The sequence below is a fragment of the Aspergillus thermomutatus genome (genome assembly GCF_002237265.1).
Source record: "Aspergillus thermomutatus strain HMR AF 39 chromosome Unknown NODE_203, whole genome shotgun sequence".
In the NCBI taxonomy this organism is placed as follows: Eukaryota; Fungi; Ascomycota; class Eurotiomycetes; order Eurotiales; family Aspergillaceae; genus Aspergillus; species Aspergillus thermomutatus.
Window position 1 is genome coordinate 6,512 of NW_020798252.1, and position 26,076 is coordinate 32,587.

At 50.8% G+C, this 26,076-nt stretch overlaps 9 protein-coding genes across 9 annotated transcripts; 6 read left to right on the top strand and 3 right to left on the bottom strand.

Moving 5' to 3' along the window:
- Positions 1-1,903: 1,903 nt before the first annotated feature.
- On the top strand, positions 1,904-5,465 carry hir1 (putative histone transcription regulator Hir1; the record flags this gene model as incomplete). The annotated part of the gene is made up of 5 exons (XM_026755102.1): positions 1,904-1,940; positions 2,060-2,134; positions 2,227-2,448; positions 2,516-5,275; positions 5,368-5,465. 5 exons carry the CDS (start codon positions 1,904-1,906, stop codon positions 5,463-5,465), a joined length of 3,192 nt encoding a protein of 1,063 aa, XP_026611823.1.
- An 814-nt stretch (positions 5,466-6,279) lies between these two features.
- CDV56_102085 (YchF/Obg family ATPase) lies at positions 6,280-7,977 on the top strand (the record flags this gene model as incomplete). Its single annotated transcript, XM_026755704.1, has 4 exons — positions 6,280-6,354; positions 6,584-7,141; positions 7,370-7,751; positions 7,808-7,977. The coding sequence occupies 4 exons, from the start codon at positions 6,280-6,282 to the stop codon at positions 7,975-7,977; spliced, it is 1,185 nt and encodes a 394-aa protein (XP_026611824.1).
- Positions 7,978-8,357: 380 nt separating this feature from the next.
- On the top strand, positions 8,358-9,205 carry CDV56_102371 (translation machinery-associated protein 20; the record flags this gene model as incomplete). Its single annotated transcript, XM_026755990.1, has 3 exons — positions 8,358-8,371; positions 8,581-8,721; positions 8,815-9,205. 3 exons carry the CDS (start codon positions 8,358-8,360, stop codon positions 9,203-9,205), a joined length of 546 nt encoding a protein of 181 aa, XP_026611825.1.
- A 305-nt stretch (positions 9,206-9,510) lies between these two features.
- Positions 9,511-12,972, bottom strand: CDV56_102521 (RIC1 family protein; the record flags this gene model as incomplete). Its single annotated transcript, XM_026756140.1, has 5 exons — positions 9,511-10,317; positions 10,384-10,862; positions 10,923-11,190; positions 11,254-12,648; positions 12,712-12,972. 5 exons carry the CDS (start codon positions 12,970-12,972, stop codon positions 9,511-9,513), a joined length of 3,210 nt encoding a protein of 1,069 aa, XP_026611826.1.
- Positions 12,973-13,372: 400 nt separating this feature from the next.
- Positions 13,373-14,549, top strand: CDV56_102999 (putative Hsc70 cochaperone (SGT); the record flags this gene model as incomplete). The annotated part of the gene is made up of 3 exons (XM_026756618.1): positions 13,373-13,375; positions 13,451-14,448; positions 14,504-14,549. 3 exons carry the CDS (start codon positions 13,373-13,375, stop codon positions 14,547-14,549), a joined length of 1,047 nt encoding a protein of 348 aa, XP_026611827.1.
- Positions 14,550-15,437: 888 nt separating this feature from the next.
- Positions 15,438-17,044, bottom strand: tim44 (protein translocase subunit TIM44; the record flags this gene model as incomplete). The annotated part of the gene is made up of 2 exons (XM_026756867.1): positions 15,438-16,113; positions 16,176-17,044. 2 exons carry the CDS (start codon positions 17,042-17,044, stop codon positions 15,438-15,440), a joined length of 1,545 nt encoding a protein of 514 aa, XP_026611828.1.
- A 462-nt stretch (positions 17,045-17,506) lies between these two features.
- On the top strand, positions 17,507-23,041 carry CDV56_103456 (putative VPS9 domain protein; the record flags this gene model as incomplete). The annotated part of the gene is made up of 4 exons (XM_026757075.1): positions 17,507-18,130; positions 18,963-19,076; positions 19,140-19,392; positions 19,449-23,041. The coding sequence occupies 4 exons, from the start codon at positions 17,507-17,509 to the stop codon at positions 23,039-23,041; spliced, it is 4,584 nt and encodes a 1,527-aa protein (XP_026611829.1).
- Positions 23,042-23,528: 487 nt separating this feature from the next.
- On the bottom strand, positions 23,529-24,719 carry CDV56_104077 (uncharacterized protein; the record flags this gene model as incomplete). Its single annotated transcript, XM_026757696.1, has 1 exon — positions 23,529-24,719. One exon carries the CDS (start codon positions 24,717-24,719, stop codon positions 23,529-23,531), a length of 1,191 nt encoding a protein of 396 aa, XP_026611830.1.
- Positions 24,720-25,547: 828 nt separating this feature from the next.
- Positions 25,548-25,921, top strand: CDV56_104271 (uncharacterized protein; the record flags this gene model as incomplete). Its single annotated transcript, XM_026757890.1, has 3 exons — positions 25,548-25,655; positions 25,714-25,796; positions 25,867-25,921. The coding sequence occupies 3 exons, from the start codon at positions 25,548-25,550 to the stop codon at positions 25,919-25,921; spliced, it is 246 nt and encodes an 81-aa protein (XP_026611831.1).
- Positions 25,922-26,076: the final 155 nt, after the last annotated feature.

Sequence of the window (26,076 nt, forward strand, 5' to 3'; positions counted from 1 at the left end):
CATACGTTAAGAGCTTGAAGGAGTCTGCCATTGAGATACCGAGCCAGAATGCCATTACTGCTGATAACGTCACGTTGGAGCTGGATGGTGTGCTATATACGAGGGTGTTTGATGCCTACAAGGCAAGGTGAGTGCTCTTTTGTCCAGCGTCAGAGGGGGCAGGGGAAAGGGGACAGCAGGTCGTGCGAGGGAGACCTGATAAATAAGACCAGCAAGCTGACTCGTTTTAATTACCGATCAGTTACGGCGTTGAGGATGCCGAGTATGCCATTTCCCAACTAGCACAGACAACGATGCGCTCGGAGATAGGTCAGCTCACGCTAGACCACGTGTTGAAGGAGCGTGCCACGTTAAATACCAATATTACGCAGGCTATCAATGAGGCAGCTCAGGACTGGGGAGTGGTCTGTCTACGTTATGAGATTCGGGATATCCATGCTCCAGAAGGGGTTGTTGCAGCCATGCACCGTCAGGTGACGGCAGAGCGGTCAAAGCGTGCGGAGATTCTCGAATCTGAGGGTCAGCGACAGAGTGCGATCAACATCGCGGAGGGTCGGAAGCAGTCCGTCATTCTTGCATCCGAGGCTCTGCGGGCTGAGCAGATCAACCGTGCTGCTGGTGAGGCTGAGGCGATCATGCTCAAGGCGCGGGCGACTGCCAGAGGTATCGAGAACGTTGCTAAGGCCATGGCGGAGGGCAAAGAGAATGCGCACGGTGCCGTCAGCCTCAGAGTCGCAGAGAAGTACGTCGAGGCCTTCTCAAATCTTGCGCGTGAAGGAACGGCCGTTGTTGTTCCTGGCAATGTTGGCGATCTTGGTGGAATGATTGCGAATGCCATGGCCGTCTATGGCAAGGTCAACGAGAGCCAGGCGCGCTCCATTGCGGCAAAGGCCGTCGGAGTGCAGGAGCCAGCTCAGGTAGAGCACTCAAATCAACACAAGGCAGAAAAGCACACTTCTGAGCCAGAGCATCAGGCGCAGTCCCAGACCGAGACCGACAAGGTTGAGAATGTCGCTGATAGTGTCTTGGAAGGATTTGACCAAGCGAGTCAACAGAGAAGATAGAGGAGTCTCGTTGAAGATTTTTCTCTTTGATAACCTCTTGGTACAATCCTCCAGACTTCGGGCGTTTCCTTTTTCGCTGAGGGCATCTCCCTCCATGACTCCCTCCCGCTGAAATGATCTGTTGGTCTACGATAATATCTCGTGACAACTTGTACCTTACGACCTCTCGTCTTTTGCAACCATGATTCCACTTCTCAACAACATCTAGCATGTTCTCAGGAGTGCAGGCAGGGAGCCACCGTGGCGAAGAACAAAAGTTGTCGTCGGCAAGTGTTGGTCGGCATTAGCTGATTTTTCTTACACTTATCCTTTCTCTCCTCCTGTGTATAATGTACAGTATTCCAATAGTAAGGTGGAGGCAAAAATAGCATCAACCTCCTACATCTCACCCTCAATGCAGGATATGCAGTCCAATGTCAAGATAAATATGTGGATAGTCCCTGCAGGCGGAGAATATGAGGAAGCATGAGGAAGCTCGGACCATCCGACTCCCGCGCCTGGAGATCGCGACTTGCTAATCGGTCCTCCTTTGTTCGCGTTGGCGTATTTCTTAGATTAATCTCCAGACATATTTCGAAGCAACTGACTGGCGCATCCCTTTTGCTCAACGTGAAGGTTTATTTCAGTCAGCAGCTATTTCCGGTTCTTATCTCTTCTGTCATTCGTTCAAGAATAATTTATCATCGGATGAGCCTCAGCGCCGTTGCTCTGCGATGCTCCCAATGAACCACAGTCCTACATCCACGTCAGCCTACTAGGAGCCCAGCCCGAACATAGCGGTCCTACGCAGAGAAAAGAAACATCATCGAAGTCTGAGAGCGAAAAACGCAGCTGTTGCGATGCATATTATCAAGCCGGTTTGGCTGACCCATGGAGGTGCATTTTCTCTTTCTTTTGTGTTGGCTCATTTGCGATACCATGAACCGCACATCTTTACTTCGGGGATCTCGACCTGGCTACTAAACCTGTGCTAATACTGTTTCTTGCTTGGATAGGGGAGAGAAAAGACTTCGAGGTTTACGCTTGCGATATATCCCCGGACGGAAGCCGTTTGGTCACAGCAGCTGGAGGTGAGAAGCTCCCTGACCCATCTACGGGCCTAGCCGTACGGAACACGAGTTTGGGACAGTTGCTGATATGAGCGCTTCTACCCTGGGTGCAGATGGATACGTTCGAATATGGTCTACGGAAGCGATCTATAATACGGGAAACCCCGAGTATGCGAACAAGCCCAAGCAGCTTGCGTCGATGAGCAACCACTCGGGCACGATTCATACGGTTCGATTCTCGCCCAATGGGAAGTACCTGGCGTCGGGCGCGGACGATAAGATAGTCTGTATTTATACGTTGGATGCGAATCCTCCTTCACATGCTTCGACGTTCGGTAGGTGCTGGCTTATGTGACCGTGCGAAGGTAGCTGGCTAACCGGTGTTATCTTCGGAAATGCTAGGGTCGAACGAGGCACCACCTGTGGAGAATTGGCGCACGATACGGAGGTTGATAGGCCATGACAATGATGTTCAAGATCTAGGATGGTCGTACGATTCCTCAATCTTGGTATCTGTTGGGCTGGATTCCAAGGTCGTGGTCTGGTCAGGGCATACATTCGAAAAGTTGAAGACGTTATCCATCCACCAGAGCCATGTCAAGGGAATTACGTTCGACCCGGCAAATAAATACTTCGCCACGGCGAGTGACGACCGCACAATCCGTATCTTTCGATTTACCTCGCCGTCGCCGAATTCTACGGCCCATGATCAGATGAACAATTTCGTGCTCGAACAGACCATCTCCGCGCCTTTCCAAAACTCACCACTTACTGCCTATTTTCGTCGCTGCTCGTGGTCTCCAGACGGAATGCACATTGCGGCTGCCAACGCAGTGAACGGGCCTGTTAGTTCTGTTGCAATTATCAACCGAGGTTCGTGGGATGGTGATATCAATCTCATCGGCCACGAAGCACCGGTGGAGGTGTGCGCTTTCTCCCCGCGATTGTATTCAAGTCAACCGGTCAGCAAATCGGCGGTTGAAAACCAAAATCATGCGATGCAAAACGTCACCGTGATTGCATGCGCCGGGGGAGACAAGTCACTGAGCATTTGGATCACCAGCAACCCCAGACCCATTGTGGTCGCCCAGGAGATGGCTGCCAAGTCAATCTCGGATCTTGCCTGGAGCCCCGATGGAAAATGCCTCTTTGCGACTGCCCTCGATGGTACGATTCTTGCCGTTCGCTTTGAGGACGGAGAGCTAGGCTACCCAATGGCGATGGAGGAGAACGAGAAGTCGCTCACAAAATTTGGCACGAACAGAAGAGGCGCTGGCATCGCTGAAACTACGGATGGGCTACTGCTTGAGGAGAAGAGCAAGGCTGGAGAGATCAAAGGTGTCGAGGGGCGAATGGGTGCTCTAATGGGCGATGGCCATGCCACCGCAGACAGTGTGGTCAATGGCAAGTCGGCACCACTTCCGTCAAACGGTGCAACGCCTGCACGAGGTCCCTCGCCCGCTCCAGATACGCAGAAGGCTCAACCTAACGGCACAGCAGCAACACCAGCAGCTCCAGAACCGGAGAAGCCAGATCCATATCAGGCGAAGTTGGAGAGGCTGAAGCAGCGCCCGACGTACACGAAGGATGGCAGGAAGCGAATTGCGCCTCTTCTGGTGTCAGGAGCCGGCGCGGCAGAGTCATCTCTCCCTCAGGCACGGCTCATGGCTTCGGTCAGTAGCCAAGTGAAGGCTGATGCGCCACAGTCGATTGTTGATCTTTCGAAACCTTTTGATGGGTTACCTAAGGGTGGACTTGCTGCGTTGCTTTTCGGTAATAAGCGAAAGCTCGCGCAACTCGAGGGCGATGAAGATGGACACGTGGAGAAACGGGTGGCACTGGCGAGTCAGAACGGCGCGACACCGATCCTCGCAAATACGCCGGATGGGCTTCTTCCGGCGCAACCTCAACCTGCACCAACGGGACAGCAGCCAACGCCGGAGTTCATAAGGCCTGCTGTAACGAATCCCTGCATGGCGATCAGCCAGCTCCGCCTCGCAGTACCAAAAGTCCGCAGCCAGATCGTGCGGGCCATCGATTCCAACGGCAGGCCGACGGAACAGCCTAGCGCTACTACAGGAGAGCCGGGCAAATCGCGGGCTGACGTTGTCTTCGAGGCTCGTAATCCTTCCCCTGCAAGCCTAACAGGTAGAGCGGTAGATCGCGAGCCTGTACGCCTCACGCTGTTTCGCGGCGAGCAGCCATTATGGCAGGATTTCCTCCCACGGACTGTGCTTCTCGTGACTGGGAACCAGAGCATGTGGGCCGCCGCCTGCGAAGATGGATCGGTCTACATCTGGTCGCCCGCAGGCCGGCGACTTGTCAGCGCTCTCGTGCTTGAAGCGCAACCTGTGATTCTGGAATGCAATGGCCCGTGGATCCTGTGTATATCAGCGGTGGGCATGTGCTATGTCTGGAACGCCAAGCATCTTTCTTCCCCTCACCCTCCCATCTCTCTCCAACCCGTGCTAGATGCAGCAATTCACACGCTGGGTGCGCATCCATCCGCGGCTCCAGCAATTACCAATGCGCGAATCAACTCCGAGGGCCGGGTGGTGGTCGCATTGTCCAATGGCGAAGGTTACTCCTATTCGCCTTCCATGTACACCTGGCAGCGCGTCTCTGAGGCCTGGTGGGCTGTCGGCAGCCAGTACTGGAACTCCACGGAAGCTCCGGTGGGCAACCTGCAGTCTGCGGGACCACAGCAAGACAAGGAAGCCAAGGCCGCTGTCTCAGCCGGCATCATTCCGTTCCTGGAACGCAATACGACGAATGAAACTCTTCTCCGTGGACGAGCGTACTTCCTGCAGCGGCTGATCAAGGTCCTTCTGTCTCGCGAGGGCTACGAGAGCTTCGAGTCAAGCGTGTCTATAGCTCATTTGGAAAACAGACTCGCCGCAGCCTTATCGCTGGGAGCTAAAGAAGAGTTCCGGCTCTATTTGTCTATGTATGCCAAGCGGATCGGAGCGGAAGGTCTGAAGATGAAGGTCGAGGAGCTGCTGAAGGGGCTGATTGGTGGTCTGTTTGAGGAGGAGGACGAGACAGGCACAGTCCGCCGGCTACAAGCGAACGAAAAAGAAGATCGAAACTGGCAGGAGAGCTCGGAGACCCTCTGTGGCTGGCCACGCGAGGTGTTGTTGAAGGAGGTGATTCTAGCCTTGGGTAAGTTGCAGAAACATTTTTTCTACTTGGTTGTGTCATCTGTACTTGATGGACGTACGTCGCTAACTCTTTCTTTCCTTTCTTTTTATCAGGTAAACACCGGGATCTTCAGCGAGTGACCGTTCCCTATGCCAAGCTGCTGGGCGTGGTGGACAACGAGTCCGAAGACGACGATGCGATGGAAACATAATAATCAGAGAAGAACAGTTGACAGTCTCATTCTTTTCGTTTATGATCTTTCTATACGGCGTTGATGATGCGGATTCTACACGGCCGGCTTTGATTGAGCGGTAGCCATTTTCTTTTACCTTATTGTCAAGGAGCTACGGATTCAAGGTTCCTTGTTCGCTTCCACTTCATATATCCGGATGTAACATACTTTTCATGCTATAGTCTTGTTCTCCATCTGATCTCTGAAAGTGATTGAACTGTGTCGCAAAGAGTTTTCGCGGCCATCACTGGATCCCTTCTTCTAATCACGATCACATAAACTATGATGTTATTAATATGGAGTAAGGGAATATCACGTGCACGATCCAGGGCTCTGCAGTCATGTGAGCGGTGAGATGTGGACCGGCAGAAAAATGGCAAAATTTCTGGAGGAACAAGAAAAGCACGAGAAAAGCATCAGAACAGAGAAATCTAGGCGAATTCTGTATCTACAAGTAGGAAAGGAAAACATCCCGATCTCAATTATTCTTCCAACCGTCATTTGACCGCATAAAGAAGATTATTCCCCTTCAATTGACCCCTTCCTCCCTCTCTTCTTTCCCAGTCTCTTGTCTGCCCACTTTCGGTGGGCGCTCTTCATCACGTCTCCCGCACCGCCCTCCGTCTTTCTCTTCCTTTCTCTTCCCCTCCGTTTAGAACGATCCGCAGCTGGTTCTGCTTTTGCCTCGCGCCTCCATCAGTTCTCTCCTTTCTTCTCCCCGTTTTCTTCTTCTTCTTCTTCTTATTTTTCTCCGTTCTCCCGCCGAAACTACTCCAGCAAGAAGAAGAAAAAGATGCCTCCCAAGAAGGCCGTTGTCCAGGAGAAGGTCCTGCTGGGCCGTCCAGGAAACAACTTGAAGAGTGGTATCGTATGTGAGCATTGACCCCACCGTACTATTTTTTTTTCTGCCCTATTTCCCAGCCTTTTCGCTTTTTTCTCTCTCTCTCCTATTTAAATCACAGTTCCCATCCGACAACAGTTTTTTTTTTTTTTTCATTTACATCCTCCTCGTCCTACATCATGTAGCTTTCACCATCTGCCATTCACACACAGATGTGAAGAAACCAACATGCAATCTAATAATTCCTCTTGATTAGGTCGGTCTGGCCAACGTCGGCAAGTCGACGCTCTTCCAGGCCATCACCAAGTCTTCTCTGGGTAACCCGGCCAACTTCCCCTATGCCACTATCGACCCCGAAGAGGCTCGTGTCATCGTGCCTGATGAGCGATTTGACTGGCTTTGCGAACACTACAAGCCCAAGTCTCAGGTTCCCGCCAACTTGACCGTGTATGATATCGCCGGTCTGACCCGCGGTGCCTCTACCGGCGCTGGTCTGGGAAATGCTTTCCTTTCCCACATCCGTGCCGTCGATGCCATCTTCCAGGTTGTCCGATGCTTCGATGACGCTGAGATCATCCACGTCGAGGGTGACGTCGATCCCGTCCGTGATCTGACCATCATCAGCGAGGAGTTGCGGATCAAGGATATCGAGTTTGTTGAGAAGGCACTCGAGAACTTGAGCAAGCAGACACGGCGCGGTGGACAGTCTCTTGAGATGAAGAAGCTGCGTGAGGAGGAGGCTACCGTCGCCAAGGTGCTTCAATTCCTGAAAGATGGGAACGATGTCCGCAAGGGTGACTGGGCTCCCAAGGAGGTATGTCATTTTTCCCCCTTTTATTCTCTCCAGTCATTTCTGTATCCGCCCTTTCATATGATGAATAAGAGCTTTGCTCGATATAACCCAGCTCGTCGAACAGCCTCATTTTAATTACAACGCAGAGGCTGTTATGAGATCATGTCCTATCTGAATTAATTTGCAAACCATTTATGTTCTGTTTACGCCAGTTGTCTGTGCTTCAGATACTAATCGCTCAATCAACAGGTTGAGGTTATCAACCCTCTCTTCCTGCTCACGGCCAAGCCTGTTGTGTATTTGGTCAACCTCAGCGAGAAAGACTACATCCGTCAGAAGAACAAGTACCTGCCTAAGGTCTTTGAGTGGATCCAGAAGAACTCTCCCGGTGATCCTCTAATCCCCATCTCCGTCTCCTTCGAGGAGCGCTTGGCTGCCTTCGGCGATGACGCCAAGGCCGCCGAGGAGTGCAAGAGCCTAAACACCAAGTCCGCTCTGCCCAAGGTTATTGTTACTATGCGCCAAGTCCTCAACTTGGCCAGTTTCTTCACCACTGGTGCGGACGAAGTCCGTCAATGGACTATCCGCAAGGGCGTCAAAGCTCCATCTGCCGCTGGTGTGATTCACACTGGTATGATCCTTCCTTTCCCTACCTGATGGGACCTAAGTGCTGATATATGACCACAGACTTTGAGAAGACTTTCATTCAGGCCATTGTCTACAACTACGCTACCCTGCGGGAGTATGGTGACGAAGCCGCTGTCAAGGCTGCCGGCAAGGTCATGACCAAGGGCAAGGACTACGTTGTGGAAGATGGTGACATCCTTCTCATCAAGGCCGGTGCTGCCAAGGGCTAAATAGATCGATCAAAATTTGGATATAGCTCATGTAGGCTGATACCTTGCTTGGGTTTATTTGTGATTCCCACCCAGGCATGGTAGAAAGTACTCAATATCACGAAACTTGAAACTCGAAAAGTTGTCCATTTCTTCGTAGTGCGACCAAGGATAGGTCGAAGAGCGTATTACGCAAATTCAGCTTGTAAATTGAGAATGCGCCTTACAGATCAGGCAACATGACAGCTTCAATTAGCACGTGACGGCTACTGCCCCTCCCCGCGTCAACCGCGTCGTACCATTGGCGCAATTCGTCGGAGGTCGTGAAGGAATAGCGGACTGCTTTGATGCTGTCAAGAGCCCAGTGACCGACCATTGACCTCTTCATTGCAATACCCAAAATGTTCAAGAAAGAGTAAGTACCCCGCGAGTCCAACTCTGTTTCCTGGGTTCCCCTGGGTCTGTGAGAACCTCGTGAGACAGCGGGACCAGTTCTCTGTTACCCCTCCCTCACTGCATCCCGCAAACAGACCAATGCGGAATCCGCCCCAAGGCGAAAATTACTTCATTTATTCGATACAAGCATTAATCAATGTTGAATGCTAACAGAAGATGGGAATAAAGTATCCCCCCGAGCGGCCGCTCAAAAGTCAAGTCCTCGGTGCAGCGCGGCCTCCGCCAAAAACTCCTCGACACATATCCCGGCTTCGAGCCGTATATCGATGAGATCCTCCCCAAGAAAGCCCAGCTCGATGCGGTGAAATTGTACTCGCGCCCTGAATATCCCTTGGACTGGAATCCTATCGATTGAAGGTGGGATGGAGGAAGCAGAGGCTAATGTATGGGACTGTGCTACAGACCGGATCGAGCGACATTATACACCATCGAATCGACCCCTCTGTTCTACCAGCCCATGGATGGGCCCCCGATCCCGCATCTCAAATTGCTTCATTCCTACCCCGATGCCTTGCCGACGGTCCAGATCGATCGAGGTGCGATCCGCTTCGTGCTTTCGGGCGCGGCGCTCATGGCGCCTGGGTTGACTTCGCCCGGTGGGCGGTTACCCGATGCGGAGCATGCGTTGGAGAAGGGGCAGGTGGTTGCGGTCAAGGCTGAAGGGAAGGAGCATGTGTGTCTGGTCGGGCCGTTGAAGGTCGGAACGGAGGAGATGAAGGCGAAGCCAAAGGGTGTGGTCATGGACGAGGGGCATTATTTGGGTGACGGCTTGTGGAAGATGCATTTAGATTGACGTGGCGTTCTCTTGTAAATAACAAATGATCTGAGGTTCTCGTTCTTGCTTGGATTGCCAACTGATTATGCTTTACATGGAAGCAGCACATATATGTCATGGCTGATGAATCTGCTCTCGCAAAAAGAATAGAGATGATCCTGTCTAGTCAATGAAGATGACTATCATCAAGGAGAAACATTCCGACGGTAGTCGGTAGTAGTCGGCGAAGCCTGATAGGCTTAGGAAATCGTCTATATACGGATGGATATTCCAATTGAATACAATTGTAGAGGAGAAGCTGCGACACGCCCTTGTGTACATGCTCAATGGCTGATCGCAGAGAATGTGCTTTGATCGTCTGTCCCGCTGTCCACAGCGGACCCCTGGTCCTCCAGACGAATTCGTTGTCGCGAGTGGGGAGATACGGATGATGTTGGCGATAATGTTGGCCACGGAGGTGAATGAATGCCCAAGCCTAATCCTTTGACACTGATTCCCGAGCCGTTCATGTTCAACCCGCCTCCGGGTTGAACTGTGTTTCTCAGCCCTACCCGCGAGATAGCGCGTCGAAGCATATCCCCAGATGCATCAAGAGCAATCAAGAACCGCGCCAGTTCACCGCAGAGCTCCCAATCACCATTTTGCGACGCGAGACCAATGAGACGGACAACATAGTCTTCAATTGGCGCCTCATGACCACCCTCGTCTTCGTCTTCAAAGGCTTGTAAGACGAGCAGATACCCCACCGCCGTCTTGAGAGAGTTGAGCCTCAGGGCCTGTTCAAAAAGATCCTTCGGAGGAGGCAAGTGGTTGAAAAGTGTGCGCCACGAGCGAAGCTCAGTTTTTCTCGTGCACTGGACAACAATGTCCAAAAACACTTTAGTCGGCAGTGATGCTTGAAGGAATGAAATGACGGATGGCAGTAGTGGCTCGTGCCGTTGAGAGGGATCGTCTGTCTTGCTTTCTTTCCTCTCGTTATCGACCTCATCATCCAGGACGTGGTGCAAAAGCATTTCTAAGGCATGCGGAAAGTACGAGAGGTGGGAGAAACGTTGACATAGCGTAAGTGCCGCCGCGATGTCCCCACGGACAAGATCATGTTGTAGGACATATGGTAGGAATAAATGAGTCTGTTCAACATCAGTATATATGTCAGCATAGATGACATGAATAAGGAATAAATGTGAAGACCTTACCCTTATAGCGAATTTCAGAGCGGCAAATGTGACATCACGTCTTTGTATCATTTCCGACTCGACTCCCAAAACTATGCCCTTGTTCAACAGTACCGACAGAGGGTAGAAGTCTAAAGGCACTTGTATTGGCTTTGGCACTTCCTCGCGTTGCAGAACGTCACGCACATCCCCCCAAACAAGCAATACCTTGCCACAGAACAACCAGAGGGAGTCCCGCAGTGATTGATCACTACGGTGGTACGCACTCAATGCCACCTCGGCCGAGGGACTGGCAGGAACAGACTCGTCCCCTGGCGGTGCAAAATTGAAGGAGAATTGGTCTCGCATCAAGATATAGTACTCAACATCGTGAGAAATCACCCGCATATCATATTTGAGTTCGCCAGATTCAGCCAAGGAGGGTTGTAAGAGAACCATGTTTCCGTCAACCAAGAGCAGCACTGATGCCACCTTTACATCCTGAGACGGGTCACCGTTTCCTGCCAGACGTTAGAAGTTGCCACATTTTACGAAGTCATGAGAATGAAAATGACACTTACGCATCTGATCCTCCGGCAGTACCCAGCTAATCGCCCGAACTCTGGTAGGTGCCCGCACAATACCATTGAACGCAATCTGACCAACAGGGACAAGGGTTATCCGTGGCTGCATCGAGTTGATAATATAATGGTATAAAATGTTGTCGTAAGTGTAAACGAGAAGGGAATCTTCGCCAGAAGGTCCTATGAACACTACCGGCGAGGGAAGGTATTCTATGTGCAATATTGAATGCTTGTTCAGAGGCAATTCTCGGGAATATAGACGCAGCTATAAAAAAGCCATCAACCTTCTGTTGCTTCAAAACAGGTCAATGGTAATCAGAAGACGAACCTCGTAGGAGCCATCGCTTTCGACAGCCGCAATCAGAATGTGCCCGTACCAGCACATGCCACCGCGAACCGCAAACGAATTTTCTGTCTTCGGGTCTTCGAAGACTTTCCAGCGACCACTGTTGACGCTGTAATGCGCCAGTCCCCGTCTACCTGCAATGGCTATATAACGCCCATCTTGCGAGACGACACTCGAGCGGATCGGCCACTGGGAATGAAGGTATGCTGGAGGATACTGTGCATGATGCCACAATGAGTCCTTGCCAGAGATTGTCATAAGATCAGGCAAATCATGGCCGCGATATAGAATGATTTCCGTGCCAGTCTGTAACAAGCCTCTGGCTAGATTCGCAGAAGAAAAGCAGCCCGTAAGAGCGCTTCGGGCTGTTTCAAGGATCCATATGCGACGGTCATTCTGCCCTGTCAGTATGATGTCTGACCCTCCGCCTATCCAGCACCCATTGGATACCCCAGTCAACCAGTCTTCAGAATTGTTTGCAGCGAGCGATCTATCTGCCGAGAAGCTGTTTCCACCCGGTTTGCCAAACACGCTCCATGTTGTCCAGCCATGATCATAGCCCGCAAAAAGACAATATCCATCCGGAGAGTAGGACATAAATTTCAAGCTGCCAATGGTGGCAGGAGAAGCGGGTAATTGGAGCTTGTGTGAGAATGGAACATTCCCCAGATAGTCTTTTGCTGTGTAGACGAGGATCTCACCATTGGCGCAGTTCACTGTGAGCAACGAAAACCGGGCATTGATCGCGACCTTGACTGCTTTTTCACCATCGTGCTTCGGATCATGGAAGCAATGGCCTTGGAAAAGTCTCTTTGGACCTTCTGCCGTGCTGTTCCTCTCCGGCACTCGTTGTACGGCATATGCTTGTCCCTCGCTGGTGACCCACACCAACAGATTGATTGCTCGATCGTAAACCATATCCGTAATAGAGGTCCGCTTCGAAACATTCAAAATACGGCTGAGCAGCTCTGACGTGGTCTGGGCACCGCTTGCGTCAGGAGTCCACCGAATGCATTGGACAGCCGCTGGTTTGACAGTAGCTACAATCAGCTCCCGGTCAAGAGCCAGAGCTTTGACAATACCAGATTCGATCTTGATCGCCATCCGAAAGCGTAGGCTAACATCACGCACCCCATTGGCATCTTCCCCAGCAGACAGTCGAGCGAGCTGCTGACGACGGTTCTGACTTGATTGATCGAAATGTTGTTGATACACGCGATTGGTGGGGTCAGTCGCAATCGTATAAGTAAGCAGATATCCACCAAGTGTCTGCACAGCAAGTATCGTCGAGTCAGGATGCATAAGAAGAGTGTCATTCAACCCATACGTCTTCAAGGATGAGGCGGAGCGGGCAATCGCAGCAACAACTGCGGTAGGCTAACGGCGAGTCAGCAAATCAATTCATACTCCATGACGTCCGAGAGGGCCACAAGGTCATACTCTAGTCTGCCAAATAGCTATCGAGGAATCGGTCATCGTCGCAAATATGTGACCGCTTCGAGAAATACACAGACCAGTAATGGCCTCATTGGCCCAGGCTGACTCGGTTTCGGGTCCCTCTCCCTTAACATTGTGATCCGTTGCAGATCTCTCCTCTTCAGCAACCTCACGCTCATTTGTCTCCGGCTCGATATGTGAAGTAAGTGGAATCCCTGGGCCATTGATCGCATAGACCCGCGGAACTCCATTTGGCCAGTACATGGCTCGACTGGGGTGCGATAGTCACAGACAGGAGAAGGAGCTCACATTGAGTCATCTTCGAGGGTTCTAGGATGGGCTTTTGACGTGTCAAACTCGGGACATTCCAATCCCAGAGAGACCTGCCGTGATCATCAAAGCCCTCCACGTCTTAGCCATCAAATCAACGAATATCTGATGTGTAGGATGGTATTCGAGGCGAGATGTTGATGATCCCATCATCACGTGTGCCGGAGCTTCCCCTGACAAACAGAACAAACAAAGCAAACACAGTGGGCGATGCCCCCGCATTCATTCAGCTTCACGAGCATTCGATTGATTCTCCAGTCTCCCGCTTGCTTTATCTTTCTTTATTCTTTGACCCAATTCGACTGCTTAGAGCGATCTTCAGTTAGTTCACACAATGGTAAGATGGTCCGGCTCTCTCCACTATATCGTATCCATGACAGATCAGTGACTTACCGACTCCTGTTCTATCTAGGCTCCCACCGAGTCTCAGAAGCGCCTGGCGCTTGCAATAATTGACTTTCTAAGCTCCAGCTTGAAGGATGGTACTCTGACTGCGGATGATGCCGAATCCATTGAAATCGCTCAATCCTGCATTGCGGACACTTTCAAGGTCGACCCCTCAGATGAGGCCGCCGTTAAGGACGCTCTTGGCGGGCAATCGCTGGCGAGCATCTTCAGCGTCTACGAGAAGCTCCGCAAGAAGCCTTCGACAGAATCTGCGAGTGCTGGAGCGCAGGCCAAGAGCACCGAGGCACAACAGCCCAAGGCTGGTGCTCCCACACCCGAATCCGACAAGTTGAAATCGGAGGGAAATGCAGCCATGGCCCGCAAGGAATACAGTAAGGCGATCGATCTTTACACTCAGGCCCTGTCCATCGCCCCCTCGAACCCGATCTACCTCTCCAACCGTGCTGCTGCCTACTCCGCCTCCGGTCAACATGAGAAAGCTGCAGAGGATGCGGAACTCGCCACTGTTGTGGATCCCAAGTACTCCAAGGCCTGGAGTCGTCTCGGTCTCGCGCGGTTCGACATGGCAGACTACAAGGGAGCAAAGGAAGCCTACGAAAAAGGTATTGAGGCGGAAGGTAACGGAGGTAGCGATGCCATGAAGAGAGGCCTTGAAACCACCAAGCGGAAGATCGAAGAGGCCAGCCGTGGTGCCGAGCCTCCTGCCGACGATGTCGACGATGCCGCTGGAGCATCGCGCGGTGCTGGTGGAATGCCTGATCTTTCCTCTCTCGCCAGCATGCTCGGTGGCAGAGGTGGCGGCGGCGGCGGTATGCCCGATCTTAGCTCTATCATGAGCAACCCCATGTTCGCGAGCATGGCCCAGAACTTGATGAGCAACCCAGACATGCTGAACAACCTCATGAGCAACCCTCGGCTGAGGCAGATGGCCGAGAACTTTGGCGGTGGCGGTGGAATGCCGGACATGTCTAGCTTGATGAGCGACCCAAACATCGCGGAGATGTAAGTTCATGCGTACACTTCTTTCCTGTCATAGAAGACTAATCAAATTATCTAGGGCGAGGAACATGATGGGCGGTGCCGGGCGTGGAGGTCAACAGTAAACCAGAAGTTGCCCTCAGTTGCATGATAGTTTACCTTTTCCATTCAGCTACGATATATTGCCTCTGAATTTGTCAAAAAGATATTCCTCTTCTCTGGCTTCACCCACCTGTTTCTACTAAATACGAGCCATAGGAGCTTGGTCACGAGTTTTGTAAACTTATAGAAGCTATAATCGCTATATGATATTCAATCTGGCCCATATACGGAGTAGTTAGTTACACTGTCACTGATGACAGATTTCACCTTATCAAGGCACGCCAAGAAGCCACCAGTGCATTGTAGTATCAATGATTCAAAAAGTATGTGCAGGTACCTTCGCATCAAAAAGCATTAGAAAAGGACTAAGAGGCTGGGTATGATTCCAGATGCCAATACATGAAACAAAGGGAGTGGAGCTTGGTTGTTGCAGATCACAAAGAAACAAACGCCGTATGAGCCCACAGAGATAGGGGACAAAAAAGACATTGGCTATTATGCAGGCTATCCAGGATCAAAGATGTCCTCGCCATTCGTAACGATCCGTCTGCCGAGCCTTTGGTGACGGCGATCGCCTCAGAGAGACCATGAAGGCCAGACAAACTAGATTCGTGAAATGTGTGGAGAGGGCACAAGTACTCGGGCAGTAATAAAAAAAATAAAATAAGAAAAGACCCTGCAAGAAATGGATCAATAGGTCGAAGTTACTATCACAGATAAAACATGGAGCGCCGGTTCCGCCAGGCCTCTATTTAGATAGTCAATATAGTACAGTGGCATGATATCAAAACAATCGAGAATAGTATGAGAGGTGATTCATCATCAAAGGCCGCCGATAATCAGAAAATGGAGAATGGTGGTTGAGGATTGTTGAAGGGATAAGGTACGTAGGAGTAAAAGTTGCGAGGATTTTAGATGTAGTCACGGGCAGCCTTCTGCAGTTCAATCAACCTCCATCCTCTGGTCTCGGGATTGTTGACGTCCTCGGGAATTCTCGTGAGACCAATGGCATAGGTAACTAGCTGCACCTTGTCTTCCATACCAGCTGCGAGTTCGCCCGTCTTCACGTTACGGTAAACATGTACTTCCTGTGTACGGCAGGTCACAACGAAGACGGGGATCTCGCCTGGTTCCAGCATACGGGCGTGAGAAACGTCAACACCACGGATATCGAGGATGCGGCCATCCGACTTGAGTCCCGCAGTGGTGTATTGCTTGGAAAGAGCAGCGTAAACATGGAATTGCGCATCAGAGAGCCAAAGCTTGAGCGTCTCAACATCGCCTTTGACGTAGGCGTCAAGTACTTCTGGTAGAATATATTCGCGCATCTCCCTCAGGAATGATTCCATCTGGAAATTGGGATCCATTTCCCGGAATTTCTTGATGACCTGGGCAGTCTCATTTTCGGCAAAGAAGCCAGCGACACGATCCGAGATGCTGCGTGCCGTACTGATGAGAGGGTTCTCAGATTCGTTGTATGTCTCCTTCAGAGCGAAGAGTTTCTGCATCATAGGATTTGAGTCCTTGAAGTCGCGCCACGACTCTTTCCAAGCAGAGTCCTTGTGAAGGGTGAGGTTGGTACCCGCACTGCACCAGGCAATCGTCAGGATTGTAAAAAGAAAAAAGCTCCAAGTGAAAGTAGCACTTACTTTGGATCTTCAACCAGCGGTTCGGCCGTACGGCGCCCACTCTTCAACTCCTTCTCTTCACGCAGTTGTCGCTGTCTACGGCGCTCTTCCTTCTCAATCCAGCCACCATAGCGAGAGCTGCTTCCGTCATCGATGGCTTCCTTCACGTTCTTGTAGGCCTCCGTCTCACGTACGGGTCTTGTGGCCTTTTCAAGTCCAGCACCAGTAGCGCTGACACCCTTTCTGATCCCCTTAACAACAGGAGTATTCCATGTCCATGCAGCACCTTTTCCGATGGCCTGACCAGTTGTTTTTAACGCAGCCGACGTCTTCGAAGATGCTGCACCCGAAGCGGCTTCATAAGCGGCACGAGCACGCTTGACATTCTCGTTCTCGGCGAGCTCGTGAGCAGAGGATGCGAGAGCCTTAGTAGACTCATTCCATTCCTTTGATGCCTTGAACTCAGCTTGGAGAGTCTCTCTGAAAACCTGCCAGGGAGTCTTGTCTCCGTGAGGCGGCGGTGGTGGTGGCGCCTCCTTCTGTCCTTCTTCCTTGTCTCCTTCATTCTTCGCCTCTTCACTCTTCTCACTTTTGGCTTCTTCACTCTGCTTCTCTTTCTGCTGTTGTTGCCAGCGGGGGGTGGCAACATGGAATGACCGCGTCAATGGCAAAGCAATATACGGAGAGACAAGTTGAACGCGTGTGGGGAAAGACGATTTTTTGTGCCGTAATACAGTGAGCGAGGCAGAGGAACACGTCGAATAAGAGCCATTTTGAATCAGAGTCCGCGAAGAAGCGATGGCATTGCTGTATGTCGTTCTCAGGCCGGGGACATGGGACCGTAAAGTGGCCGCCCGTGCGACAGCCGACATTCTGTTAGCTGAGATCATGCTCTGGAAATCCGGGAAAAAATATATGTCAAATATCGCAAGGCGAGTGTAGGAGGGGTGACGAAGAATATGAGTCGAACCCCAAATGTTGAGGGAGAAGTAATAGATTTGGGGGTGTGGGGAGCAGAAGAGAAGAAGCGATTCGACTGCTGAAGAAGGGAAAAAAGTTGAGATCGCGGCTGCCAAGATCGAAAACTTCGGGCCTCGCCTTTTCCGCCGCCATTTTCTCCAGGCCCCGTCGACGAGGTATTATCGTTGCCGATTCAACCGGATTAGCAGAGTGTATGCCCCATCTCGTTTCAGAATTTGTACTTGATTTCTCTTTTTATTTTGCTATCGGCTCGGCCTTTCACTGAATTCGAGGTTCTGTCCTGCGTTTGGGCCAATTCGACTGGCCTTTCGCTGCCCGTACTTGCCTCGACTGCCGCACGTCCCCGATATCGTCCTCGGCAACGCAGCAAGATGAATTCTTTCACCTCCTGGGTCAAGGCATTGTCACATACTAGCCGATCATGTCAGTTGCGAGTGATCTCCCCGCGCGTGATGCGGCCCTTTTCTACCACTATGAAGCCCAGCTCAAGCGCGAAAGACAAGACTCGCGAGATGGAGAGACAAATTCTGAATCCCAAGTCGGAACAGACCACCGAAGACGATTCGCCGCTCTCTGCTATTACTAGAATGATGCAGGGAGAAAAAGCTCGCGCTAGCCAGGCCGTCAGTCGCGACTATTCCCGCATGGCCGAGAGCTTGGAAGCAGAGATGATTAAAGACCCATATGCCGATCGTTCTCCTCCTCACCATCTTCATGTTTACTCCCACAAACACAATACCCTTCTCACGCTGACGCAACCGAACGGGAATCCAATGCTGTCGATGAGTTGTGGACACTTAGGCTTTCGGAAAGGTGGCCGTGCTGGATATGACCCGGCTTATCAGTTGACGTCCCACGTGTTTGGTCAAATTCAGGAAAGAGGCTATCTCATGAACATCCAACGACTTGAAATCGTCTTCCAGGGCTTCGGTCAGGGTCGAGAAGCGTTTACCAAGGTTTTGCTTGGCAGTGAGGGAAGGAACATCCGCGGGCTGGTGAGTCGAGTGACAGATTCGACACGGATAAAGTTCGGTGGTACGAGAAGCAGAAAGGTCCGCAGACTGGGTTAATCTGCGTCGTACTCCCCTGTTCTCTTCCCATATCCAAAGGTCTCGAAAGGCATCTGTCCCTTCGCTTCAGCGTCGAAGGTAAACAAAGAGCTTGGTGGGGAGGGAATTCATTTCAGTATCAGGCATTGGCTCGCATAACCAGGGTTCTTTGAGTCTCCTAAGTGGCTCTGCAGGGTTTTGAATCTTTAATGAAACCCGTCTGGACTGCAGCTGAACAGCCATATTTGTACATTAGTCGTGTTTTTTACAGGAGATACACAAAAGACTGTAAGGTTGCATTCGGCATCTAGATTCCATCTCAAGCACAACTCCCATATTCATTGACTACCAATGTCAATGTCTTTTCTTGAGTGTTATTATTGTAGACGTTGAGAAACCCAGTAGAACTTCTGAATGCCACCAAAAGCCAATGATCGCCATAGATAATGCGCAGCTTACCAAATATGGACTAGCGCATAGAGCTCCAGGGTCTCCGAAAGCTGCTGGCTGAAAGGCTTCAGCTCCTCATCTTTGATCGCAAACGTTTCTACGTGAATCTCACTTCTGCTGTCTATTTTTGCCTGGATTGTGTGCGATTTTCTCCGTCCAACTTATTACATAGATTTGACTTTTCTTTGAGGTTCTCAGCAATAGTCGGCTCTGCGCGGTTAGTACTCAGTGAGTGTATGCGCCGGAATTGCTCCTCTCTTGTGACGATCACCGGGTGCAGCGCAAACCCGACCTTTGAGATCGAGGCGAACGGCTTGATGAGTGCCAGAATTTCTTTCTCGGGCCGTCGTCCAAGACCGTTTGGATGCACCCTCTAAATCCCTTTCTCCGTGCCTTCTTCCGAAGCACTGTCCCAGGACAGTGTCTGCCGATTGAGAATCATGTATGCCTTGTTGGAATCATTTTGGATTGAGCCTGGGGAATAGTCTCTTACCTTTTGCTGTAGGTTCTGCTCGTTCCGACCACGGAATCCTTAATCGGGTCGCGAGATCGTGAGTCCAACCTCCTCTATTCCGATCTTGTGGTATCCGAAGAGTTTCTGGGAAGTCATACGCTGCGAATACCAATTGCCAATGGAGCTACCGGGAATGCCAAGGATGATTCGAATGTTCGTGATAGCAGGGGGAAGGCAAAGCAGGTGACAACTGTCAACGGGCGAACCGTGATTGTCAAAGAGAGCTCGGTTTACAGCAATAAAGGTAGGAAGGCCTCTTTTCGTTCTGCTTCTTTTGCCTGTGCTGAACCACATTTTCAGGCTTCAAATCCCTAACCCAAGCTCAGCTCGTGTCCGATGCTCTCTACTATACTCCGAGTACCGACTCTCAACCATGGCTTATCTATTACATCTCCCGCCCGTTGATCGGCTTATTCGACCCAGGGAAGATTATTTGTGCCGTAGTGCCCGGTTCGCTACCTCAAAGAGTAGTCACGAATACTGGGGCCAAGTCTGGCGATTCTGTCTCTTCATTACCGAAGAAAGAAATCAAGACGTTCGGAGAACTGCTGGCCAATTTTCCTATGATCGCAAGACAGATGCAGCCAGGCTTGGACAGACTATTTCGAGAATTTGGGAAAGAACTGGGGAAACCGTTGCCCCCACCTCCGTCGCGCTCGCCTTCCATCCCTGATGACTACGAACGTAAACGGGATCGTGATGAATCTTCGGTGGATGAGGTCGCTTCCATTCGGAGCACGTCGTCCCGCAACAGAGAAGGGCTTCCCTTCAATTCCGAGGAGTACTTTGAAGACGATGAGGACTTGATGCGCCGCAGCCTGGAGACAGCAGTTACCGCCGCAATCGACCTGTTCCGGCTTGTGGACAAACAGCAGTTGTCTCTCCTCGGCGCGACAACCGACCTGACTGGACCTCTAGTAGAACGGTTGATTGAGCGTTATGTTGCCGAACAAGTGCACGAACCGCTGCTGTTCCCTCGACTATGCAGCTTCCGTCAACCCGAGGATGCAGAACTGGATTCCAGAATCCGTTATATGGAGAATCTGGATGTTTCGCAGGTAGGTATCGTTGTCGAAGGAGGTCGAGAGGGCAAAAGAGAGTTGCTACATCGGCTTGGGAGAGCGGTTGAGGAGTTTCGAAAAATGCTGGACGCAAAGTGCCCACATGACATGCTCAATACTTTGCTGGAGACAGTGAAGGTCTTATCGTACCCCGGAACGTACGATAAAGCGAATCTTCAAGCGTCGGAAAAACAGATTGCGCCTGTCACCGTAAATGCTGATATTCTGGTCTCCTTGTTACTCATTGTGGTTATCAGATCCCAGGTCAGACATCTCCAAGCAAGACTCTTGTATATGCAGCACTTCATCTACATCGACGATGTCGATAGCGGTGAAATGGGTTACGCTTTGAGCACATTCGAGGCAGTCATTACGTACTTGGTGACTGATTCGGCGGGCCTCCGAAGAGCCAGTATTCGCAACAAGCGCCTGTGGAATGCCGCTAGAGGCGGACGAGTTGCCGAAATGAGGGCCATTCTTGAACCCAAAGGTGACCATAGCTCGATGGACGATGCCCCGGACGAGCCAGAAGGAAAATCAGTCTTCTTCAAGACCGACGAGGATGGAGACGTGGATGAACCACTACGAGGACCTTCTATTCCTCGAAGGCTCTCAACTTCAGATAGTGAAGCTCAAGAAACTGAAAGTCCTTCTGAGGTACCACCGCTGGCACATGTGTTCCCATTTCAAACGTGGACGAGCACCTCCCCGCCGAAGGAAGTTCGGCGTCCTGTGAAGAAGGTCTCGATGGATGTTCGCAGTATATCCGAGTCATCAGCTATTTCACTTCTCTCTCGCACCACCACCATCGAATCAATGACCAGTGTAATAGAAGGGGACAGCTCAATCGAGACTTTGACAAAAACGCAAGATCCTGCGGGTGATTCAATTCCCATGATGGCCGTTGACAGTCGCCAGCCGGAGGCTCTCAAGTACTTGCTGAGCCTAGAAGAGTACTACTCATTGGAAGACATTCTCGAGGATACGAACACCGATGGAACGACGTTACTCAGTGCCGCAGTGCAACTCGCTCACCCTGAAATGGTAGGCACTTTGCTCGACTTTCTGTTCAGTACAACTGACGAGCAAACAATTGCCGGTTACCTCAAAAAAGCAGACATGCACGGACGCACAGTTGCTCACTATTTATTCAGTACGCCATCGGTGATGTATAGACTGGAAAGACTCATTCCTTGGCGACAACGTGACAGAAATGGCCAGACGCCACTCTTTGCTCTATGCAGATCTTATGATCATCCTGATTACAAATTGATGGTCAACGAGGCGTTGACAGCCGCTCAAAGATCTCAGGGAGACGGCAGGCCTTTGCGGCTTGACGATCATGTTGACTCGAAGGGAAATACACTGCTACATATCGTTGGTGATCCGGAGATCACCGTTCGAATTCTACAGGAAAGCGATTGTGACCCAAACGCAACCAACGAGAAGAAGTTCACGCCGCTGATGATGGCCAGCAAGTACGGCCGTATCGACCAAGTGCGTATTCTTTTTTTGGATCCCCGGGTCGACGTTCACCTCAAGGAAGCTCGCGGATTGACGGCTGTCGAGCTCGCCAAAGATGACGAAGTTCGTAATCGCATTGACGATCTCATTCTTGTCTCAAATTCCCCCTCGGCATATGATGATCCATCTGGTCGTGTCACCACAGTTGTACGCTCGTATTTCGTCGAGGATGCCACAGTACGCTTTGTTTTGAAGTCCGGCGCCCCAAGCTCTCCATTCCAGCCCTCCGTGTCTCGAGCGGGGTCCACCACCTACACCGTCACTACATGCCGTCGCACCCTCTCGGACTTCGAAAATCTTGCTCAGTGCCTCTCAATGGAGCATCCGGCCTCGTATATCCCTTCCCTTTCTGACTTTCGCAATCCTTTTCAGATTCATTCTAAACCGTCTCGGTCTGTTCTCCACGACATGCAAGAGAGACTAGACAGATTCTTGAAAATCCTGCTTACCCATCCAACCTTTGCGACCCATGAGATGCTGTGGGAGTTCTTCCTGGTGCCCGAGCTGCAGCCGGATATGATGACGGACAGGTCCCGGCGCAAGGCGTTGGTGCTCTCCGAGTCGATTGCGGATGACTACGCGCCTGTGACAGCTGAAGGCATGCGTGAGACAGAACAGTTCGTGGCACACGCCCAGGACATGGTTCGTGCCCTTCACGCCAACACGCGCAGTCTGATTCGCCGTGGTCATTCCCTGCAGAATGCCGCGTCAGATATGGCCGACGCGCTGGCTTTGTGCTCATCTGTAGTCTCGACTCTCCAGGAGCCCACAAACGCGCTCCCCCATTCACATGTGGACGCTTTCGCCCGCTACGCCTCCTATTTGTCAACCTCATCCTCAGACTCATCTCCGCTTCTTCAATTCCTATCCGCCTTTGCCTCGATCGACAACACGACCGTTGCAATACTCGGTTCCCTGTCTCGCCCTATTTCGCTCATATCGAATTTACAATCCACAACCCGCAATCTCTCCCGCAACCGCTCCTCTCTCATCTCCTCGTCCTTGCCCCGCAAATTCAACATCAACTTCCCGGGCCTGGAGGAGTCCCGACAGAAGTCAGTTCGCGATCTGGAACAGAAGATCCAAGAGTCTGAAGTCCAAATCGGACGCCTCTCCCGGGAAATCTCATGGAACAAGGATGTTGTAGTCGGGGAACTCGCCGGGTGGACATCCTGGCGGGAGAAAGTCGGCCGGGACGCCATCCGTACCTTTGTCAGGTCCACCCTGGTACGAGAAAGGGAGCGAGGGAAACGCCTCGAACGGTGCTTGAACCGGATACATGAGATGAAAAACCGTACAGTACAATAGATAGACTTTATGTGCCCCTGGTCCATTTGACTGCCTGTAGAATAATTCTGTGCCTACTTCCTTCTCGTTCAAGCCTTTTTTCTAATGACCGACTAGATCTGTGACGACGCTGATGAAAATGAGGATGAGATATGGTGGCATCAATGCACTATCTGCCATTCTTTCTTCTAGAAGGGATCATGTTCGATATTTATACAAGCTGTGGGGGAAAAAAAAAAATTCAAGAATGTACAACTCTTTTGACCATTTCTTCAAGCGACAGGGGTATTGTTCAACAGTCATGCCTTTGGCGTGTACAGCTACGACCAAACAAAATGTCTGACACCGGGGGATGCCCATTAATTGGAAAAGTCAGAGTATCCAAAACTCTCGAATAACGTTACCAGTGCCTGAGAGGTCGGGGAAGGGCACTTTATTCGAAGCTATGGCGCCTTTGTGATCTCGATCTGCGAGACTGATAACGCTTCCACGAAAGTGGCACGTACGTTCAGAATTCGAAAATAGGTGACGTGACTCTCTGGATTGATGGAAGACGGAAAAGTTCGTCTGTAGACGGAGTTTGGTTGCCGTCCTTGGGTCGAGCTTTTTTGTGTGGGCTTTGAGGGCCTGTTTCCGACTCAGGCAAGCTCAATTCATCGATAGTTCTCAACGATGATTGCCGCCCAATCTCTGCTGTTGATGCTGACACCATTCGACTCAAAGGAGGAGCCACAATGACCACTTGCTTCGGAACAAAGCCAGCCCGCCACGGCTCCGTGAGCAATTCGGATTCCTTTGGGCGCTCTGGCACAGACACATGTGGGAGCCTGACTTCTGACTGCTTCACAGCGGCAACTGAGTCAAGAGGCGAAACTGGCATGGCATTCGTGTTCGCACAAATTGCTCGTGTCACGGCTCCCAAACTCGTTGCCTCTTCAGCGACGTATGGCATAGTAGTTGAACGGCTCAAGCCAAATTTCGACGATTCGCGGCCGAGTCTGGTCCGCGGCGTGTCAAATGAATAGGTACCAATGTTGTCGTCGAGAGGAGATATTGCAGAGTATTTCGAATTTGCGTAATCGCGTTTCCTTTTCTTGTATCGCTTCCAGGATTGTCGGAGCCTTCTGATGAGAAGGATAGTCAGGGCTATTAACGCCACAGCAGTAATAGATACGATCGAGACCGCGGCAGCTATGGAGCTCTTCCTGTAGCTCCAATGCGGGAGAAGGGACTTATGCGATGGTGTTGGTGTGGGATCCACGGTTGAGCTCGCGGTTTTCACATAAGCTGCTGTTGGCGTATACGTGCGAGGGGTCTTTTTCGACGCCAATCTGTGCAATTTTGTCGGTCCTGCGCGTGTCTCCATTCCAATCGAGGATTGACCTTTCGTTGAGTCCACCGAAGCAATGGTGATATCTAAGCGGTTGATATTGTCGGATGTATCGGCCTCATCGCTCAGCTCGACATTCAATCGATCACCTTTTCTGAGGCTCAGTCGCTGGACATGTAGTTTATCTTTGAGGAAATTGTAGATGCTTTCCCATCTATCCTTTGGCCATGAACGAATCCCTTTCGGTGCGGTTGATAATGGTACCGATGCGGATACCACTCTGGATAGTGACGGCAGCAATGCTGATGAAGTGATGGAAGGATCCGGAGAGCACAGATCCAAGGAAGGGCCTGATTGAAGAGTGTACATGGCACTACAAAGTAATGCGAGCATGATGAGTAGGTTTCCTTGCATCCTGGTTTCCAAAAGGTCGACCTGGAATCACCATAAAAACCTCAACACTCAAGATGTACAATGAGTGGGGGAACCACCACTGAGGAAAATCTGAATATCATTTGCGAGTCACTCTCTGAGCAGCTGAGGCTTGGTACTGTGCTGGCAAAAGCAGGCACGATCATGTGGTGGACGCAGCTTCCTTCTTTGCATTTTGTATAGTTTCAACGAACACACGCAACGCTGGATTTCAGCATCAGATTATGCTCGATCTTCGAATATTCAATGAAGCAAAGGATGAGACAGGAGAATTGAGTTGCGTTATGGTCAAGGCTTGGACCTCGTTACAATGTCTGATAAGATGTAAAGATGGAAGGACTCTGGCACTTAGTGAAGACTACTCACTGGCTAATAACATTGATCATGATTTTCCAAAGCATGCAGAGACTCACACAAACCACTACCCAACTCTTTATAAATTATAGAGAATTAAAGAAACTGACCATATCTTGATGAGAGATAGAGAGGTAGTGTTTTTCAATCCAAAGCACGCGAGACAAAGCACGTGACGCTGAAGTCATGATCATCGGGGCAGATGCACTAAGCCCAAAAAGGACATATAGATCTCCCCAGACAACGACGTCATGGGCGCTTATCGTCGCTGCCTACAACTATATAAATCCCTACAATTGAGACTACATACCATCCGAAATCATCAAGAAGACAGACTTGAATAGAAAACCTCAACTCTCCCCTTTTCATAAGTCACTAATACGAACATTCTCTGCACAAACACAGTCCACCATGCCTCTTGTCGTCCCTGGAATCAACTCGGACATGGGTTCTGATAAGGGCGAATGGCTGAACAAGCTCGCCGGCAAGAAAATCAGTGACTCTACCAGCGATGTGAATGTGCGGCTTTTTTGAATCTATTACTTTGATGTTGAATCATGTTGCTGACGGTGGACAGACTTTTGCGAAGAAGGATCTACCCGAGCACCATCGAGTTCTTCGTCCCGGTGACGCGATGACTATGGATCATAGACCGGACAGGTATGCATGCCTATCCAGTGATTACACCTGTGTCAATATGAACAAATGCTGATGACTTATCATTCTCTAGACTCAACATCCACCTCGACGAGCAGGATCAAGTCAAGGATGTCAACTTTGGTTGAGTCATGAAACGGGAATATATTGGTTGATGATTTAGGGTCTATACGAAAGTTTTACACCTCTCAATTACCTGTGATGAGACATGTCCTAGATTGATGAAATGATGTCATGTTATGTCTATTTTAAGCCGTTTCTATATTCCCGTATAGCATCATTA